The following is a 20542-nucleotide window of genomic DNA, read 5'->3' as shown; positions in this document are numbered from 1 at the left end:
AGAGCTCTCAATTAGGGACACTGCTTTGGACTGTGTGGGCTGTTCCATCCCCCTGGCTAGAGGCTCAAACTCAGCCTAGACTTTGTACAAATGTGTACAAACATGGGGCTGGGAATGAAAATGATCTCTTCCTTATGGCAAGGAAGCAAACTAAACACTGAACACGGCCTGGTCACCTCTTCTGACACACAAGATGAATGCAGCTGTTTAAAACAAGAATTTGCACTTACTCTTATGCAACCAAGCAGGGAGACCTCTGTGGTTATTCGCCACTGCCAGCACTACAATGCAGATCTCTAGCGTTCCTTCCCAAAGCTGCAGAATCAGACGCAAAGCTGTTGTAGTGACGAGTAATAAGACTCTCAGAATCCGAGTGTCAGGCATTTTTCATTTCCATTTTTCTTGACTGAGGTTAGTTCCTTAGATAGTCAGGTCAAATACTGGAGATTATTGAAATCTATTGTTTTAAAAATAACAGATGCAGTAAGTGTGTTTTTGCGATACAAGGAGACTTAGAGCTGCGTGAAACCAGCATGTCGATGACACCATAATGCACGCCACCCCACTATTTCCCCAAGCAGCCTCACATATTGAACTGCAAGGCTGATGGAAAGGACCACTGCAGTGTCACCTAGGAGAGGGCCTCTGGGACAGATGAACCCAACGCTACACTCTGGTCCTCTCATAGGAAGAAGAATGATGCCACTCAACTGGAATTCCATACACCACAACCTTGTCAATGGTATCTCATGGTCAAAAGTATCAAAGGCAGATGGCAGATCCGAAAGAATTGGCATAAATACTGGGGCTTTGTCCATCTCCGAGAGGAAATGATTGGTCAATGAAGCCTGTGCAATACATGTGCCTATTCCAGTCTAAAACCAGAATGAAAGGAGCTCCGAAAAGCTGAGCACTCCAGACAATACTTGAGCTGCTGCAAAATGACTTTCTCAGTACTATCCCCTCCGCTCCACCCCCACCTAAAAAAAAGTGTGTATAAGTGGGTAAAACCAGAGTGGAGAAAAGAAAAACTCAGACTGGATGGCAAGATAGTCAGCTATTACCTGTCCACAGCATACGCAGAAGAACCATCAAGAGAGCATAAAATTTACTCCTGCAAAGGTATTTGATCCTGTCTGTTGTGCACTAATATGTACAAGTGGATGAAAGCAGAGCAGACGAGTTCTCCAGTCTTTCATATGTTCTCACAAAGCTTTCTAAAAAAGGTTGTTTGTCAAAAACCCGAGTCAGGGAGTGATATTGTCCAACCAGCTCTTCCTTTATGAAAGGTGCTAGAAACATTGTCATGGCAACGTTCTCTGCTGCTTTTATGTGCGTATCTATGCCAGGTGCAACAATGACTACGGCATGCTCTTTCTGCTCGCGTGCATGTTGAGTCAGCACAACCCTGCAAGGAGGCCAGGAAACGAAGCAGCACGTCAGTAGCTGTGCAACAAGATTGAAATGTTTCAGAGTAACAGCCGTGTTAGTCTGTATCTGCAAAAAGAAAAGGAGGACTTGTGGTACCTTAGAGACTAACCAATTTATTTGAGCATAAGCTTTCGTGAGCTCATGCTCAAATAAATTGGTTAGTCTCTAAGATTGAAATGTTTCTCCATAAATATCCCCCATGTACAACAAAGTCAAGTGTTATGCCTAACCCCATGGCCTTCGGTACAACTCCTGCCTGCTCACTGTATATCTTGTTACAATTTCCAGTCAATGTGTAAGTTTATAACATGCCCACATTTAACAATAAACCAAAGTTAGAGGGACATGTGATCAGGTAGCTGGCCCCTGTGGCCAGGCACCTAGCCTACCTGTGACAGGCTCTGCTAAGGAGAATGAGCCAACCAAGATCCACCTGTGAGTTATTTACCTATGTGACTGGATGGCCATTCATAAGTTAAGGAACACCTGGGTCAATAAAGGCTATGAGGGCTCCATCAGAAAACCCCAGAACAGAGGAAGCTCCTGGCAGGGAGAGACATCTCAGGGGAGCTCGTGAGGAAGCTACTCGCAGTGGTGTCTCCCTGAAAAGCACAGGCCCACAGAGAGAAGGAAGAGGCCCAGAGAAAGTGTGCGCCCAGGCAAGGGACCAGCACAGCCCAGGAAACAAACCAGGAGTGGGACTTTGTGAGGAGCTACTAGGGGCTCAGCAAAGAGACACACACCCTCAGGGAAAGAGTGGCATCTGGCCAAAGGTCCAGCAGAGGCCTAAGTTCCAGACAGCAAGCTCAGCCTGCAAGTGCCCCGTGGCTACAGGGGAGAGACGCAAGACTGATTGATTAACCCAAAGGTGGAGAGTTTCTGGTGGAGCAGCTGCCTGAAGCTGTTGGTTGTTTTTGCGTTGTCCTTTGCTGAACAATAAATGAGACCCTCTGAAAAGCCCATGCTTTAATACTAGAAAGCCCTGCTTGTTGATACCCCGGGTGAGGGGAAACTGAGGCAGGGGCTCATCTGTGAAGCCACATTTGGCCTCAAGAGGACTTGCGGGGTGTGATCTCCATGTCAGTACAGAACACTTAACTGCTTCCCCAGTCTGTGTACACTCCTGCCTACTGCCTTCTCCAGCTGTATCACTGAGGTAGAATCTCCCACCTTCTAAATTCCTCCCCAGACAATATAAAGGAGTCCCAAGGAATAAAAAGGTTTCAGAGTAACACCTTGTTAGTCTGTATTTGCAAAAAGAAAAGGAGTACTTGTGGCACCTTAGAGACTAACCAATTTATTTCATAAGTTTTCGTGAGCAACAGCTCATTTCATCGGATGCATGCTGTGGAAAGTACAGAAGATCTTTTTATACACACAAACCATGAAAAAATGGGTGTTTACCACTACAAAAGATTTTCTCTCCCCCCCACCCCACTCTCCTGCTGGTAATAGCTTATCTAAAGTGATCACTCTCCTTACAATGTGTATGATAATCAAGGTGGGCCATTTCCAGCACAAATCCAGGGTTTAATAAGAACGTCTGGAGGGGGGGAGGGGGAAGGAAAAAACAAGGGGAAATAGGTTACCTTGCATAATGACTTAGCCACTCCCAGTCTCTATTCAAGCCTAAGTTAATTGTATCCAATTTGCAAATGAATTCCAATTCAACAGTCTCTCGCTGGAGTCTGGATTTGAAGTTTTTCTGTTGTAATATCGCTACTTTCATGTCTGTAATCACGTGACCAAAGAGATTGAAGTGTTCTCCGACTGGTTTATGAATGTTATAATTCTTGACATCTGATTTGTGTCCATTTATTCTTTTACGTAGAGACTGTCCAGTTTGACCAATGTACATGGCAGAGGGGCATTGCTGGCACATGATGGCATATATCACATTGGTAGATGTGCAGGTGAATGAGCCTCTGATAGTGTGGCTGATGTGATTAGGCCCTATGATGGTGTCCCCTGAATAGATATGTGGGCACAGTTGGCAACGGGCTTTGTTGCAAGGATAGGTTCCTGGGTTAGTGGTTCTGTTGTATGGTATGTGGTTGCTGGTGAGTATTTGCTTCAGGTTGGGGGGCTGTCTGTAGGCAAGGACTGGCCTGTCTCCCAAGATTTGTGAGAGTGTTGGGTCATCCTTCAGGATAGGTTGTAGATCCTTAATAATGCGTTGGAGGGGTTTTAGTTGGGGGCTGAAGGTGACGGCTAGTGGCTTTCTGTTATTTTCTTTGTTGGGCCTGTCCTGTAGTAGGTGACTTCTGGGAACTCTTCTGGCTCTATCAATCTGTTTCTTCACTTCCGCAGGTGGGTATTGTAGTTGTAAGAATGCTTGATAGAGATCTTGTAGGTGTTTGTCTCTGTCTGAGGGGTTGGAGCAAATGCGGTTGTATCGCAGAGCTTGGCTGTAGACGATGGATCGTGTGGTGTGGTCAGGGTGAAAGCTGGAGGCATGTAGGTAGGCACAGCGGTCAGTAGGTTTCCGGTATAGGGTGGTGTTTATGTGACCATCGTTTATTAGCACTGTAGTGTCCAGGAAGTGGATCTCTTGTGTGGAGTGGACCAGGCTGAGGTTGATGGTGGGATGGAAATTGTTGAAATCATGGTGGAATTCCTCAAGTGCTTCTTTTCCATGGGTCCAGATGATGAAGATGTCATCAATATAGTGCAAGTAGAGTAGGGGCGTTAGGGGATGAGAGCTGAGGAAGCGTTGTTCTAAGTCAGCCATATTCAGGGGACACCATCACAGGGCCTCAGCCACACTATCAGAGGCTCGTTCACCTGCATATCCAGCAACGTGATATATGCCATCATGTGCCAGCAATGCCCCTCTGCCATGTACATTGGTCAAATTGGACAGTCTCTACGTAAAAGAATAAATGGACACAAATCAGATGTCAAGAATTATAACATTCATAAACCAGTCGGAGAACACTTCAATCTCTCTGGTCACGTGATTACAGACATGAAAGTAGCGATATTACAACAGAAAAACTTCAAATCCAGACTCCAGCGAGAGACTGTTGAATTGGAATTCATTTGCAAATTGGATACAATTAACTTAGGCTTGAATAGAGACTGGGAGTGGCTAAGTCATTATGCAAGGTAACCTATTTCCCCTTGTTTTTTCCTTCCCCCTCTCCCCCTCCAGACGTTCTTGTTAAACCCTGGATTTGTGCTGGAAATGGCCCACCTTGATTATCATACACATTGTAAGGAGAGTGATCACTTTAGATAAGCTATTACCAACAGGAGAGTGGGTTTGTGTTGGGGGGTGGGGAGGGGGAGAAAACCTGGATTTGTGCTGGAAATGGCCCAACTTGATTATCATACTCATTGTAAGGAGAGTGATCACTTTAGATAAGCTATTACCAGCAGGAGAGTGGGGTGGGAGGAGAGAAAATCTTTTGTAGTGGTAAACACCTATTTTTTCATGGTTTGTGTGTATAAAAAGATATTCTGTACTTTCCACAGTATGCATCTGATGAAGTGAGCTGTAGCTCATGAAAGCTTATGCTCAAATATATTGGTTAGTCTCTAAGGTGCCACAAGTACTCCTTTTCTTTTTAAGGAAGAAAAAGTCTCACTGTGCTGGCTGCCCTCCCTGACTTGTGCAGGTTCCCATCTTCCAGTCCCCATGGAGGGGACAAGGAAGTGAAGTTGAGGGCTGCCGTGACCCCTTCTCCAGGCTTCAGTTGCTTCCCAGCCCCTTTCAAATGTCCATGGACAGAAGAATGGGTTTTTCTGTACTCATGTAGGCTCCATGGAGTGAAGAGGAATCTTGTTCGGAAGTTGCTCCCCCCAATCCCATGCAGGGGCTTCAGGGAAGAAGAAGGAAGGACCCTTGTTTTGGTCCCAACTCAAAACTGGAGGTGGTTGACAAATTACTTTTCCACCAGAAAATTTCAACGACAAGATAGTTTTTCAGATTTTCATTGAAAAAAGGAAAGACATGAAACGCAACCAGTTTTGCTTTAAAGCCAAAACAAATTCATTTTTCAGTTGCGGAAAATGGAACATTTGTTTCAGTTTTTAGTTTTACAAAAATCTGAGAATTTTCAACAACAAATGGAAACATTTGTGCAAAAAATGTTCCTTTTGTTGAAGTCTCTACAGCTGGCAAACACCCTCCTGTAGAGCCGAGGGAAGAGTATGCTATGGGATGCCGCAGAGCAGTGACTGAGGATGAGGTAATCATGCTAGTGAACAAGACTGGAAGTGAAACTGATCATAGAATCATAGAATCATAGAATATCAGGGTTGGAAGGGACCCCAGAAGGTCACCTAGTCCAACCCCCTGCTCGAAGCAGGACCAATTCCCAGTTAAATCATCCCAGCCAGGGCTCTGTCAAGCCTGACCTTAAAAACCTCTAAGGAAGGAGATTCTACCACCTCCCTAGGTAACGCATTCCAGTGTTTCACCACCCTCTTAGTGAAAAAGTTTTTCCTAATATCCAATCTAAACCTCCCCCACTGCAACTTGATCATACACAAAGTGTCATCAAACACAGCTACAGCAATCCTTTACTACTAATTAAATGATACACAAAGATGGACTACAAGCCGTCAGGAACAGTATCCCCGATAATGTCACGGAAAACTTGATGGCTGAACTTTGTGACTTTGTCCTCACCGATAACTATTTCACATTTGGGGACAATGTATACCTTCAAATCAGCGGCACTGCTATGGGTACCCGCATGGCCCCACAGTTTGCCAACATTTTTATGGCTGACTTAGAACAACGCTTCCTCAGCTCTCGTCCCCTAATGCCCCTACTCTACTTGTGCTACATTGATGACATCTTCATCATCTGACCCATGGAAAAGAAGCCATTGGGGAATTCCACCATGATTTCAACAATTTCCATCCCACCATCAACCTCAGCCTGGACCAGTCCACACAAGAGATCCACTTCCTGGATACTATGGTACTAATAAGCGATGGTCATATAAACACCACCCTATACTGGAAACCTACTGACCGCTGTGCCTACCTACATGCCTCCAGCTTTCATCCAGACCACACCACACGATCCATTGTCTACAGCCAAGCTCTACGATACAACCGCATTTGCTCCAACCCCTCAGACAGAGACAAACACCTACAAGATCTCTACCAAGCACTCTTACAACTACAATACCCACCTGCTGAAGTGAAGAAACAGCTGGACAGAGCCAGAAGAGTACCCAGAAGTCACCTACTACAGGACAGACCCAACAAAGAAAATAACAGAACGCCACTAGCCATCACCTTCAGCCCCCAACTAAAACCTCTCCAGTGCATCATCAAGGATCTACAACCTATCCTGAAGGACGACTCATCACTCTCACAGATCTTGGGAGACAGGCCAGTCCTTGCCTACAGACAGCCCCCCAACCTGAAACAAATACTCACCAGCAAGCACACAACAGACCCACTAACCCAGGAACCTATCCTTGCAACAAAGCCCGTTGCCAACTGTGTCCACATATCTATTCAGGGGACACCATCATAGGACCTAATAACATCAGCCACACTATCAGAGGCTCGTTCACCTGCACATCTACCAATGTGATATGAGCCAGCAATGCCCCTCTGCTATGTACATTGGTCAAACTGGACAGTCTCAACGTAAAAGAATAAATGGACACAAATCGGACGTCAAGAATTAGAACATTCAAAAACCAGTTGGAGAACACTTCAGTCTCTTTGGTCACTCAATTACAGACCTAAAAGTTGCAATTCTTCAACAAAAAAAACTTCAAAAACAGAGTCCAACGAGAGACTGCTGAATTGGAATTAATTTGCAAACTGGATACAATTAACTTAGGCTTGAATAGAGACTGGAAGTGGATGGATCATTACACAAAGTAAAACTATTTCCTCATGTTTATTCCCCCCCTCTAACCCCCACTGTTCCTCAGACGTTCTTGTCAACTGCTGGAAATGGCCCACCTTGATTATCACTACAAAAAGGTCCCCCCTCCTCCCCGCCCACTCTCCTGCTGGTAATAGCTCACCTTACCTGATCATTCTCATTACAGTGTGTATGGTAACACCCATTATTTCATGTTCTCTGTGTATATAAATCTCCCCACTGTATTTTCCACTGAATGCATCCAATGAAGTGAGCTGTAGCTCACGAAAGCTTATGCTCAAATAAATGTGTTAGTCTCTAAGGTGCCACAAGTCCTCCTTTTCTTTTTGCAGATACAGACTAACACGACTGCTACTCTGAAACCTGATTTATACCAGTGGCCGAATCTCTCATTCCCACTTAGTGACGTAGGTTTTCAAGTGGCCCATTCACGGGATCATCAAAAACTTGCTCCTTAACCAAGGTGGTAATTTTAAAAGGGTGAAGCGGAATTGTACTCAGTACATTTGGGACAGGTGACATTCTAATAGGATGTTCTCCTGTACAGGTTTCACTATGCTCATTGGATTCAAAATAAAACTAGGGTTTGCAAAAGCCTTGAAGCTTGTGAACTGTGCTGGATCTTGAAATTCCATTAGCTTGCTGAAATAAGATACTTAAACATATAGCATGTCTGGTGCAATTTATGAACCCATGCTCCCATACAAACAGTAATTCAAACATTGGGCGAAATCTTGTTTCCATTCAATCGAAAAGCTCCAATTGAGTTCAAGGTAGACCAGGATTTGACCATTATTTTCAAAGGTAGCTTTTATAATGTGTGCTATTTTGGTGATAACAGGACACAATTGTTCCCACTCAACATGTCAGTTGCAGTGAAGTTGGAGTCATCAGCAGGGCCAGATTAACCCATCACTGGGCCATAGGCAAACATACACTCTTGGGCCCCTACTTTCTAATATGAATAACAACAAACAGCTAATAAATGAAAAGAAGAGGAAAAGTACACCTTGATGATGATCCCTCCCATTCAGGTCACTGCAGTAATTCCTGTCTCAGCCTGGTCACTTTCTGCTGTTAGAGAAGAAAGTGGTTTCTTTTACTCACAGCCCTTCTCTCTCTTTGGCTCTGCTGGGAATGGCAGTGAGTCGCACTTGTGTGTGAGAACTATCTTTGCTCCCCCATTCACTGGTGTGCATCTGCATGCAGATTGAAAGTACTTCACTCACTTGACTGATTTCAGAGTAGCAGCCCTGTTAGTCTGTATCCGCAAAAAGAAAAGGAGGACTTGTGGCACCTTAGAGACTAACCAATTTATTTGAGCAAAAGCTTTCGTGAGCTACAACTCACTTCATCGGATGCATGCAGTGGAAAATACCTATATAAATCTCCCCACTGTATTTTCCATTGAATGCATCCGATGAAGTGAGCTGTAGCTCACGAAAGCTTATGCTCAAGTAAATTGGTTAGTCTCTAAGGTGCCACAAGTCCTCCTTTTCTTTTCATTTGACTGAGTGGCTTTGCAACCTAGTGCATGGTGGGGGTTGCAACATCACTGACATTTGGCCCAGCTGCCCTTCTGTCATGTAAAAAAACAAAAATCAAAAACATTTCCCTCACACACACAGCCATGAAACTGAGCCCCAGGCATATGCCTAGTTTGCCTTTGCAGACTCAACATCACTGATTTCTCATCCGATGAGAAATCAACATGCAAGACCTCAACATCTGATACCACTTAGCAGAGGGTGACAACCCCAACCCAAGGGATACTTGGCAGTTTCTGTTGCATTTGCTTTGAAAGTGGGGTGCATGAGCCCGGACACACTGAAATTGAAGATGTGTGTATGAACTCTTACGACCCAAAACTTGTAGGTTTTGCAAAGCTTTATGGGCAGTCCCAGGAGAAAACAGATGGAAGAGGGAGCAGACCTAATTTGTTAATTATGTCCCTTATCTTTTAAAATTACATGAATCATCATGACTCTTTCAGCCAAGTCTACTTTAGATATACAGTTCTATATCGCAGAGAGTCCTGTGGCACCTTATAGACTAATAGACGTATTGGAGCATAAGCTTTCATGGGTGAATACCCACTTCGTCGGATGCATGTTGTATGTGGTACAGAGCACATAATAAAGTGATTGCCAGCAGCATTTCCCTTGCACCTTCAGTATGTCCTACCAACAAATCACTAACCTGAGACAATGGCTTCTTCTGTCCACAATTGATCCCTCCAATAAAGACCATATTGGGCATCACAGGCATGGGATACTCAAACACAAAATCAACTCTCTTCAGCCAAATGGATCTATGAATGCTGGCACTGGCCCCAGGTGGCTCAGCCCCGGGAGGTGGCAGGCCGAGCAAGACAAGCTGGAGCTGGAGCTGCGCTGGGGAGCGGGGCAGGCAGACCCCTGTGGGACGTGACCCCCGAGAGCCCCCCAGCCCAGCCAAGCCCGCAGAGGAGCAAGTGGGCAGAGGAGACTGGAGGGGCAGGGACACCTGGGGTGGCCGGACAGCCGACAGGAGCACGGGCGAGGGGCTGGAGAGGAGAGGAGCCAGCCTGCGGTGGCCCCTGGGCTGGCAGTGCAAGTGAAGGGCAGCGCCCGGCCGGCTGACGGGCCCCTGTTGAGCGTGGGCCCGGCGCCAGGGTGCCTCTGGCGCCATTGTAAACCCGGTACTGGCTGTAGTGTGTCCAGTGAAGACGCTCCACGCTGACGGGGGAAGAGTTCTCCTGTCTGTGTAATAAACCCACCTCCATGAGAGGCAGTAGCTATGTCGGGGGGAGAAGCTCTTAGGTTGGTGTAACTTACGTCGCGTGGGGGGAGGGGGGCTTTTTCACACCCCAGAGCAACATAAGTTCTGCTGAGATAACCTGTAGTGTAGACAAGCCCTATACGATGACGCCATACAGAGTAATACCGCTGATGTCGCTGCTGCTCAAGTGCCTACAGATACAGTAACTCCTCGCTTAACGTTGTACTTCTGTGCCTGAAAAACGCGACTTTAAGCGGAACGATGTTAAGCGAATCCAATTTCCCCAAAAGAGTGAATGTAAATGGGGGGGTTAGGTTCTAGGGATTTTTTTTTTTTGCCAGACAAAAGGCATTATATACATTTTAAACAATTTTTAAAAAGCAATTTAACACAGGTATTAAACAGGCTGGCAGTCCCCCATCAGCTCCCCTACGCTCCCCCCTCCCCACTGCCTACCGCCTGCCGCCGGACTCCATGGATCAGCACCTTCCCCCTGCTCCCCGCTCCCAGCAATCCGCTGCCTTGCGGTGTTCAGGAGGGAGGGGGGAGGCTGCACGCCACGTCCTCGCTCCTCCCCCCCCGCCTCCTGAACACCGCAAGACAGCGGATTGCCACAGGCGGGGAGCAGGGGGAAGGTGCTGATCCGCAGGGTCCACGGGCGGGAGGCACTGGGGGGAGGGATGTCGGGGGGCTGCCAGCTGAGGGCAAAGCAGGCGGCCAAACGACATTATAGTGGAGCATTGCACAACTTTAAATGAGCATGTTCTGTAATGGAGCAGGGACGTAAGATCAAAACAACATTAAGCAAGAGGACGTTAAGTGGGGAGTTACTGTATTTTTTTTCCAGCTGCATTGGAATAATCAATGAGGCCCCAGGGCCTTCACAGCCTGCTCCATAGTTCTCATAACAATGTTAAATCACCTACATTTCACTCGCTGTCTATGCATCGCTTCACAGATGCATCTATTTTAAGAACAGAAGGAACGATTAGATCATCTTAGTCTGACCTGCTGTATAACCCAGGCCATAGAATTTCACCCCTTTACTCAGCCCAGTAACTTGTAGTTGACTACAGCATATCATAAAATATGTCTACTATATATACACACTATGGCGTGTATCTAAGATGGTACATACTATACACTATGTGGAAAAGTTAATGTTGGTGCCTTATCTTGTCTATGCTTTCTTCCTGAGCATATACGTGTTCTTATATAATATGTGAATCTCAGCCACGTACCTGAGGTAGGTTGTTCCCCTCCTCACAGTTTATGCCTCCGATGAAGACCATGTTGGGCATCACTGGTCTGGGATACTCAAACACAAAGTCGTATCTCAGGAGCCAAATGGAGCCATTTTGGTAAAGTGTTGGTACGTGCACATCTCTCTGGAGAAACTTCGAAGCAATGTCTTGGTATTTGGTGTACAAATCCTTAAACAGTGATGTCTCTAAAGAGCTAACAAAGAGGTTCAGCACTCGCTGGGTAAATGTCATGTGGTCTGTGTAGCTGGTATAGCATCTTGGGATGTAGGAAACAGGGTTTGGAGATTTACAGATTGCATGCTCTAAACTGCATGGAAATCCACGAAAGAAGTACACGGAAGGGATGGACAGATACTCTGCCAGGATCACCCCACATGGCAAAGCTGGGTCTGTGAAGAGCACATCAAATTTACTCTCTTCCAAGTACCGTATGATTTCTCTGTTCTGCAGGAGGCTGTCACAGTTATAGAATAACAAGTCCAGTACAAACATGGCACTGCTGTATGCTTCTGTGATCATAGTAGGGAAGGAGACTTCATCAAAGGGCTGGTTAGCAAAGAAACGAAGACGACGGCCTAGCTCTTCCTGGGCGTAAGGCACAGCGTACGTTTTCCTTGCGTAATGCTCTGATTCTTTCAAGCACAAATTAACTTCTGGAGCAAGCACTACTATTTCATGCCCTTTCTCACTGAGCTTCTTCACCACTGCACGCATGCTGAGCCAGTGACTTCCATCCTGAGGGATCACCAGCAGCCGCTCACCTTCCACAAACCCCGAAGACGCTAAGAAAAGAAAAAACCCTGCAGCAAACTGGTAAAGTCTGGCAATGACTGGAGCCATCTGCAAGCTGGAAGCAGATGCTTTGACTCTGCAGGTGTTAGTTCAGCTATAACAAATGGTTTCTAACACCACCCAGACTTTAGCGCTGCTTGCAACCTTTTTGAACTTACTGTCTCATTTATTTTTAAACTCTGTGGAGCTGGCAAAAGAAAACACTTCTAACGGACAAATTCTACCGTTGGATTTGCCGGCATCATTTTCAGTCAAGAAGAATGTCTTTGATTTACTCATTAACTTAAAGTCCATTTCTCTACACTTAATTGCATAGGCCCCTTCTGACCCCTGGTGCCAGCCCGTGAGAGTCAGCACATTTCATCACCCAGAGGTGTCTTTGTGGTTGTCAATCATTCATAGACTAGATCAGCAAAAGTAGTGATCTGGGTTTGTGCCGGTGCGATGCAAAAAAACCCCCTAATGACCCCACGTTTGCAGCAGTTGCTGTCTTCAAACAGTAGAGATTTTGGATTGCTAGGTTCTTCTGTCCTTCATAAAGAATTGCCCGTTTTGTAACAGGAATTGAATAGGCCATCAGCATTCTATATTGTGTCACTAAACTCTTTTTCTGATTGTCTGTTAGTGGGTGGCCAGGGCAAATACTAATATAGCCACAAGGCTGCACACACAACACAATTGCATTCAGCTTGTACTATGCCTCCAGGCTAGTCCAGTCTTCATGCCCTTTCATTCCTTGGCATCTCTGCTGAGAGTGACAGAGTACCAGTTCTATTCATAGGGTGACCAGATAGGAAGGGTGAAAAATCGGGAAGGGGGTCGGGGGTAACTGGCACATCTGGTCACCCTATCTATTCAGGATGTGGACACGGTAAGAATTGTGTGAGCCACACAGGACATTTAATAGCCACAGGAAAGTGAAAACTTCCTGCTCAGGCTGTGATCTCATCTGCTCACACAAGCTGATCAGGTTGCCCCATGTCAACATTAGAAAAGGGAAGCTCCAAAGGACGTCCAGGTTACTGAAGGTGTTGGTAATTCAGTATGTACCCCTGTGACGGAGTACACAGACCCCACGCTGATGGAGAGGGGATTAACGAGATTCTGTGGCCTTTGGACTACAACCGAGAGCAGAGGGCAGGCCTGTCTTCCCCTACTGGCGGGGATGTGAAGACCCCAGAGCCGAGGGCTGGTAGGCCCACAAAGCCTGAAGTTGGGCTGAAGCTGTGATGTGATTCTGCCACTCTAGTGCCATGCTGGACTCAAATTCCCGTGGATGGGGAAGGACTAAAAGTGGCCTGGCCGAAGGGCAAAGTCACAGGAAAAGGCAGAGCAGGGCAGGGCCAGGGCTGCTGTCGGGAAGGGGTGCCAGAGGAGGAGGAGAGCAGCGACAGCATGCCCTGCCACAGGGGGGTGCACCTGCGCTGAGGAGACTCTTCCACAGCCACTTATCCTCGTGAGCCTGCACCAGTGTCCTACCATGGGACCACTGTGCTTCTGTTAGTGCCATGGTTTCGCTGTGATGGATAGCCACGGTCCTGGCCAGCCCCAGCCACTAAAGTCTGTGTTTTTGCAAACCTATTCAAATCCCAGGGGAGCTTATTATGTTCTGCTCACTTTGTGGTAGCAATTAGTCTAACAATAGTCTTGTTTCATTTTCTGCCCCAAACTGTTTTGTGATGTTCTTGTATGCTGTTAAATCGCTTCCATGCTCCATCACAGAGGTGGCTGCCCTGAACTGGTGGCAAAGTGAATCTTGCCCATATATTGCTATGGAGTTTGCAAAGCACTTAAAGATCCTTTTGTATGAAAGGCCTTATTATGTAAACTACTGTATTATTCATGTCTGGAATTTCCATCACTGTCACACATGAACTGGTGACATGAGGCGGTAAAATGAGGTAATTTACAGGAACTCCTCACTTAAAGTCATCCCGTTTAACCTTGTTTCATTGTTACGTTGCTGATCAATTAGGGAACATGCTCATTTAAAGTTGTGCAATGCTCCCTTCTAGCCGTTTGGCAGCCACCTGCTTTGTCCACTGCTTGCAGGAAGAGCAGCCCGTTGGAGCTGGCTGGTGGGGGCTTGGAACCAGGGTGGGCTGGCAGCCCCCTATCAGCTCCCCGCTCCCCTAAGTTCCCTGTGCAGCAGCGGCTCAGCAGGCTACCAATTGCCGGCAGTTCAGCTGTCCCTCCCCCGACTGCCATGTGCTGCTCCTGCTCTCTGCCTTGGAGCTGCTCCCCAAGAATCCTGCTTGCTGTGTGGGGGGGAGGGGAAGAAGAGGGGGCTAATGTCAGGGTGTCCCCCTCCCCCCTGCACCCCGCTTACCCCATCTTCCATAGAGCAGGGGGGAGCCGTTGCCAGCGGCAGCTGTGGTCAGGTCTCAACTTGCTGATCTAATTAATAAGGCAGTGTACTTCTGACCCCACTCTTCATACTTAAAGGGGAAATCATAGAATCATAGAATATCAGGGTTGGAAGGGACCTCAGGAGGTCATCTAGTCCAACCCCCTGATCAAAGCAGGACCAGTCCCCAACTAAATCATCCCAGCCAGGGCTTTGTCAAGCCTGACCTTAAAAACTTCTAAGGAAGGAGATTCCACCACCTCCCTAGGTAACGCATTCCAGTGCTTCACCACCCTCCTAGTGAAAAAGTTGTTCCTAATATCCAACCTAAACCTCCCCCACTGCAACTTGAGACCATTACTCCTTGTTCTGTCATCTGTTACCACTGAGAACAGTCTAGATCCATCCTCTTTGGAACCCCCTTTCAGGTAGTTGAAAGCAGCTATCAAATCCCCCTTCATTCTTCTCTTCTGCAGACTAAACAATCCCAGTTCCCTCAGCCTCTCCTCATAAGTCCTGTGTTCCAGTCCCCTAATCATTTTTGTTGCCCTCCGCTGGACTCTCTCCAATTTTTCCACATCCTTCTTGTAGTGTGGGGCCCAAAACTGGACACAGTACTCCAGATGAGGCCTCACCAATCTCGAATAGAGGGGAACGATCACGTCCCCTAATCTGCTGGCAGTGCCCCTCCTTATACATACCAAAATGCCATTGGTCTTCTTGGCAACAAGGGCACATTGTTGACTCATATCCAGCTTCTCGTCCACTGAAACATCTAGGTCCTTTTCTGCAAAACTGCTGCCGAGCCATTCGGTCCCTAGTCTGCAGCGGTGCATGGGATTCTTCTGTCCTAAGTGCAGGACTCTGCACTTGTCCTTGTTGAACCTCATCAGATTTCTTTTGGCCCAATCCTCTAATTTGTCTAGGCCCTCTGTATCCTATCCCTACCCTGAATGGGCCTCTTACTGAATGAGGGAGGCAACCCAGTGACACGGGATGTGGAAAAAGCTAATGTGCTCAATGCTTTTTTTGCCTCTGTCTTCACGAACAAGGTCAGCTCCCAGACTACTGCACTGGGCAGCACAGCATGGAGAGGAGGTGACCAGCCCACTGTGGAGAAAGAAGTGGTTCGGGACTATTTAGAAAAGCTGGAGGAGCCAAGTCATAGAATCATAGAATCATAGAATATCAGGGTTGGAAGGGACCCCTGAAGGTCATCTAGTCCAACCCCCTGCTCGAAGCAGGACCAATTCCCAGTTAAATCATCCCAGCCAGGGCTTTGTCAAGCCTGACCTTAAAAACCTCTAAGGAAGGAGATTCTACCACCTCCCTAGGTAGAATCTCCATGGGGATAGAAAGTCCATGGGGCCGGATGCGCTGCATCCGAGAGTGCTAAAGGAGTTGGCGGATGTGATTGCAGAGCCATTGGCCATTATCTTTGAAAACTCACGGTGATCAGGGGAAGTCCCTGACGACTGGAAAAAAGCTAATGTAGTGCCCATCTTTAAAAAAGGGAAGGAGGAGGATCCTGGGAACTCCAGGCCAGTCAGCCTCACCTCAGTCCCTGGAAAAATCATGGAGCAGGTCCTCAAGGAATCAATTCTGAAGCACTTAGAGGAGAGGAAAGTGATCAGGAACAGTCAGCATGGATTCACCAAGGGAAAGTCATGCCTGACTAATCTACTTGCCTTCTATGACGATATAACTGGCTCTGTGGATGAGGGGAAAGTATTGGACATGTTTTTCCTTGACTTTAGCAAAGCTTTTGACTCGGTCTCCCACAGTATTCTTGCGAGCAAGTTGAAGTATGGGCTGGATGAATGGACTATAAGGTGGAAAGAAAGTTGGCTAGATTGTCAGGCTCAACAGGAGTGATCAATGGCTCCATGTCTAGTTGGCAGCCGGTATCAAATGGAGTGCCCCAAAGGTCGGTCCTGGGGCTGGTTTTGTTCAATATCTTCATAAATGTTCTGGAGGATGGTGTGGATTGCACCCTCAGCAAGTTTGCAGATGACACTAAATTGGGAGGAGAGATAGGTACGCTGGAGAGTAGGGATAGGATACAGAGGGCCCTAGACAAATTAGAGGATTGGGCAAAAAGAAATATGATGAGGTTCAACAAGGACAAGTGCAGAGTCCTGCACTTAGGATGGAAGAATCCCATGCACCGCTACAGACTAGGGACCGAATGGCTAGGCAGCAGTTCTGCAGAAAAGGACCGAGGGGTTTCAGTGGATGAGAAGCTGGATATGAGTCAACAGTGTGCCCTTGTTGCCAAGAAGGCCAATGGCATTTTGGGATGTATAAGTAGGAGCATTGCCTGCAGATCGAGGGACATGATCGTTCCCCTCTATTCGAGATTGGTGAGGCCTCATCTGGAGTACTGTGTCCAGTTTTGGGCCCCACGCTACAAGAAGGATGTGGAAAAATTGGAGAGAGTCCAGCGGAGAGCAACAAAAACTATTAGGGGACTGGAACACAGGTCTTATGAGGAGAGGCTCAGGGAACTGGGATTGTTTAGTCTGCAGAAGAGAAGAATGAAGGGGGATTTGATAGCTGCTTTCAACTACCTGAAAGGGGGTTCCAAAGAGGATGGATCTAGACTGTTCTCAGTGATAGCAGAGGACAGAACAAGGAGTAATGGTCTCAAGTTGCAGTGCGGGAGGTTTAGGTTGGATATGAGGAAAAACTTTTTCACTAGGAGAGCGGTGAAACACTGGAATGCGTTACCTAGGGAGGTGGTGGAATCTCCTTCCTTAGAAGTTTTTAAGGTCAGGCTTGACAAAGCCCTGGCTGGGATGATTTAGTTGGGGATTGGTCCTGCTTTGATCAGGGGATTGGACTAGATGACCTCCTGAGGTCCCTTCCAATCCTGATATTCTATGATTCTATGACACTCAGGTTTCTCTGTAGTTTCATACCGGAGCTCTGAGCAGTCATACTGCTCTCCTACATACAATGCAACTCCCCCACATTTTCTGCCCTGCCTGTCCTTCCTGAACAGTTTATATTCATCCATGACTGTACTCCAATCATGTGAGTTATCCCACCAAGTCTCTGTTATTCCAATCACATCATAATTCCTTGACTGTGCCAGGACTTCCAGTTCCCCCTGCTTGTTGTTTCCCAGGCTTCTTGCATTTGCAAGGTGTATAGGCACTTGGGATAACTTGCTGTTTGTGCTGCTTTCTTAGTATGAGGCAGGAGCCCTCCCCTTTCATGCTCTCCTGCTCGTGCTTCCTCCCGGTATCCCACGTCCCCACTTACCTCAGGGCTTTGGTCTCCTTTCCCCGGTGAACCTAGTTTAAAGCCCTCCTCACTAGGTTAGCCAGCCTGCTTGTGAAGATGCTCTTCCCTCTCTTCGTTAGGTGGAGCCCGTCTCTGCCTAGCACTCCTCCTTCTTGGAACACCATCCCATGCTCAAAGAATCCAAAGCCTTCTCTCCGACACCACCTGTGTAGCCATTCGTTGACTTCCACGATTCGATGGTCTCTACCCGGGCCTTTTCCTTCCACAGGGAGGATGGATGAGAATACCACTTGCGCCTCAAACTCCTTTATCCTTCTTTCCAGAGCCACTTAGTCTGCAGTGATCCGCTCAAGGTCATTCTCTATCTCTCAAACACACACAGGGTGTGTGTATCTGTCTCTGTCTGCCCTCCCTCCTTTCCTGCTGCCTTGTAGAGTCTGAGAGTTAACCTCTGAGGGCTCAGCCAGTTGCTAGTTCATCATTTAGCAGTAAGGCATTCCCTGGGAAATATCCCACCCTCTGATTCCTCCACCTTAACCAAGCTTCACAATCATCATCACTGTGTACCAGTATTAAATTGTTTGTTTAAAACGTATACTGTGTGTGTCTTTTGTCTGGTGAAAAAAATTTCCCTGGAACCTGACCCCCACATTTACATTAAGTCTTATGGCGAAATTGGATTCCCTTAACATTGTTTCGCTTAAAGTTGCATTTTTCAGGAAAAGAACTACAATGTTAAGTGAGGAGTTCCTGTATTACCAATCCCATAACATCTAGTTCACCACACGATGACTTATGTGCTTTTTTCCTTTAGTAATTAGGTTGGTAAAAGAAGCATTTGGGGGGCAGGAGGTGTAAGTTTGTTTTTCCTTTGATTAGAATACATTCCAACCAAATGGTTAAACACATAACATAACACGGCCTTAATCCTATCCCGATTAGCTTGGTTTTGTACGCATTTATTTCAGAAAAAAGAAAAGGAGGACTTGTGGCACCTTAGAGACTAACAAATTTATTTGAGCATAAGCTAAGTGAGCTGTAGCTCATGAAAGCTTATGCTCAAATAAATTTGTTAGTCTCTAAGGTGCCACTAGTCCTCCTTTTCTTTTTGCGAATACAGACAAACATGGCTGCTACTCTGAAACCTGTAATTTATTTCAGAGTATCTCAAAGATGATTTTGCCTTACCTGTTTATAAGACTCAAGGTTTTTGTTTTTAAAGACATTTATATTTTAGTATGGATTTAAAGATCCTCAACTGAATATTTATATCAAGTTGTAGATGCCATCATTGACTTTAGAGAAAATGCATAATAAAGAAGATTTTGAACGATAACAGGGACCAGAGTGAGCAATTACCATACATAGTTCATACTTACAGTACCATTAACAGGTACTGTAATGTCACTGTGTAACAGACTACCTACCAATGAGTATGTGCTTAGCTGAAGTCTGTGGCGAGATACTGCAGATCAAGGCTATGATAGAATAATTCTGGTCTCTTGAGCCCCAGAACTGCAATGGAATCTGCTAGTGTAGACCACTGTACCCTTGAAACAGGCCACTGATTTAATGGGACTTTCCACAGGTTGACGGGCCTCTGTTCGCATAGGCGCCGACTTCCTCTCTACATAGGGGAGGTGGGGAATGCTCGACACTCCCCCCCGTCCCAGGCCCATCCGCACTCCACCCCTTCCTCCAAGCCCCCACCTCTGCTCTGCCTCTTCTCGTTTCGCCCCCACCCTCACTCCATCCCTTCCCCAACCCTCCACTCCCACGCCTCTGCCTCCCAGCGCCTCCTGCATGCCATGGAACAAGGAGAGGGAGGAGTTGATTAGCAGGGCCAGCAGCAGGTGAGAGGTGGGGGGAGGGAGCTAAGCTGCCGGTGGGTGCTAAGCACCGGCTAATTTTTTTCCCTGGGTGCTCCAGCCCTGGAGTTGGCACCTATTTCTGACTGCTCATAATTCCAATTACTGTGCCTTGCTCAGTACAGTTTACTAGACATCGATCCAACTCTTACAAACTTGTAAGGAATTTGTAAAGCCATTTAATGTGCGTGATCCATGGTGCTTGCACATTAAATACGTTTTAAACTGAAGGGACACACTTGTTTCAGTCCATGTTTTCATGCAAGACCCAGATTCATTCCTCTCCCTGTGATGTCAATCATATTCCATGCTCTGTATTAGAAAGAGTGCCTGGGCTATAACCCTTTTGCACTGGCAGAGCAGTACGTTAGGGCTGTGAAGGTGTCCTCACTGTGCAGCAGAGGATTTCCCTTACACAGGTATAAAATACAATAGGAAAGTGAGGGGAGGAAGGTAGCTTTGATAGCCTGTTTATTATGGGAGCAAAATCCTGTGTGATATAATACCCGTGTAGCAGGCTCATGTCACACCGTTGCTGGGGCATGGCCTTTGCCCCGACCCCTCTCCAAAAGTGCACTGACAAGAGCTCTAGCAAAGCTGAGTCCCTGGCCCACTGCTGTGTTTTGAGGAGCACTCAATGGAGAAGAGGGGATGCTCTTTGTCCCATAAAAAAAAACAAAACAGCATTTTAAATTTACCAGCACAAACCTGAAACAGATCAGACCAGAGGGAAAGCCTAATGAACACTTCTGAATCTCTTCAGACAGTAGACAAGCGTTAGAACCTTTCAAGGCTGGATGATGACACGTTTCAGCCAGTAGAGAAATGCAGTGCTCAACACACACAAAGTGACCCTACACAATTGACCTTTCTATCAGTAAATAGAGTGCATCAGTTGTTTCCTGGATATGGAATACAAGGAAAAGTGACTTTGCAATTCAAAGTAAGCCAGGCATATGCTTCATAT

The 20542-nt window shown here is 46.6% G+C and overlaps 1 protein-coding gene across 2 annotated transcripts in view; it reads right to left on the bottom strand.

Moving 5' to 3' along the window:
- Nucleotides 1-20542, bottom strand: part of LOC125644954 (UDP-glucuronosyltransferase 1A6-like) — an 85580-nt gene that overhangs the window by 25804 nt on the left and 39234 nt on the right. Inside the window, exon 1 of one of the 2 annotated variants that reach the window (XM_048869785.2) lies at nucleotides 11296-12340. The exons of the other annotated variant lie outside the window; for it this stretch is intronic. Coding sequence (XP_048725742.2) covers nucleotides 11296-12159 — 864 coding nt within the window. The 5' untranslated portion in view covers nucleotides 12160-12340. Of the gene's footprint in view, nucleotides 1-11295; nucleotides 12341-20542 lie in introns of those variants that run through there. 2 annotated transcript variants of the gene reach the window in all.

The sequence above is a fragment of the Caretta caretta genome, chromosome 11, assembly GCF_965140235.1.
Source record: "Caretta caretta isolate rCarCar2 chromosome 11, rCarCar1.hap1, whole genome shotgun sequence".
NCBI lineage: Eukaryota > Metazoa > Chordata > Testudines > Cheloniidae > Caretta > Caretta caretta.
The sequence above is the reverse complement of the archived record's forward strand: the minus strand, read 5'-3'. Positions and strand labels throughout refer to the sequence as shown.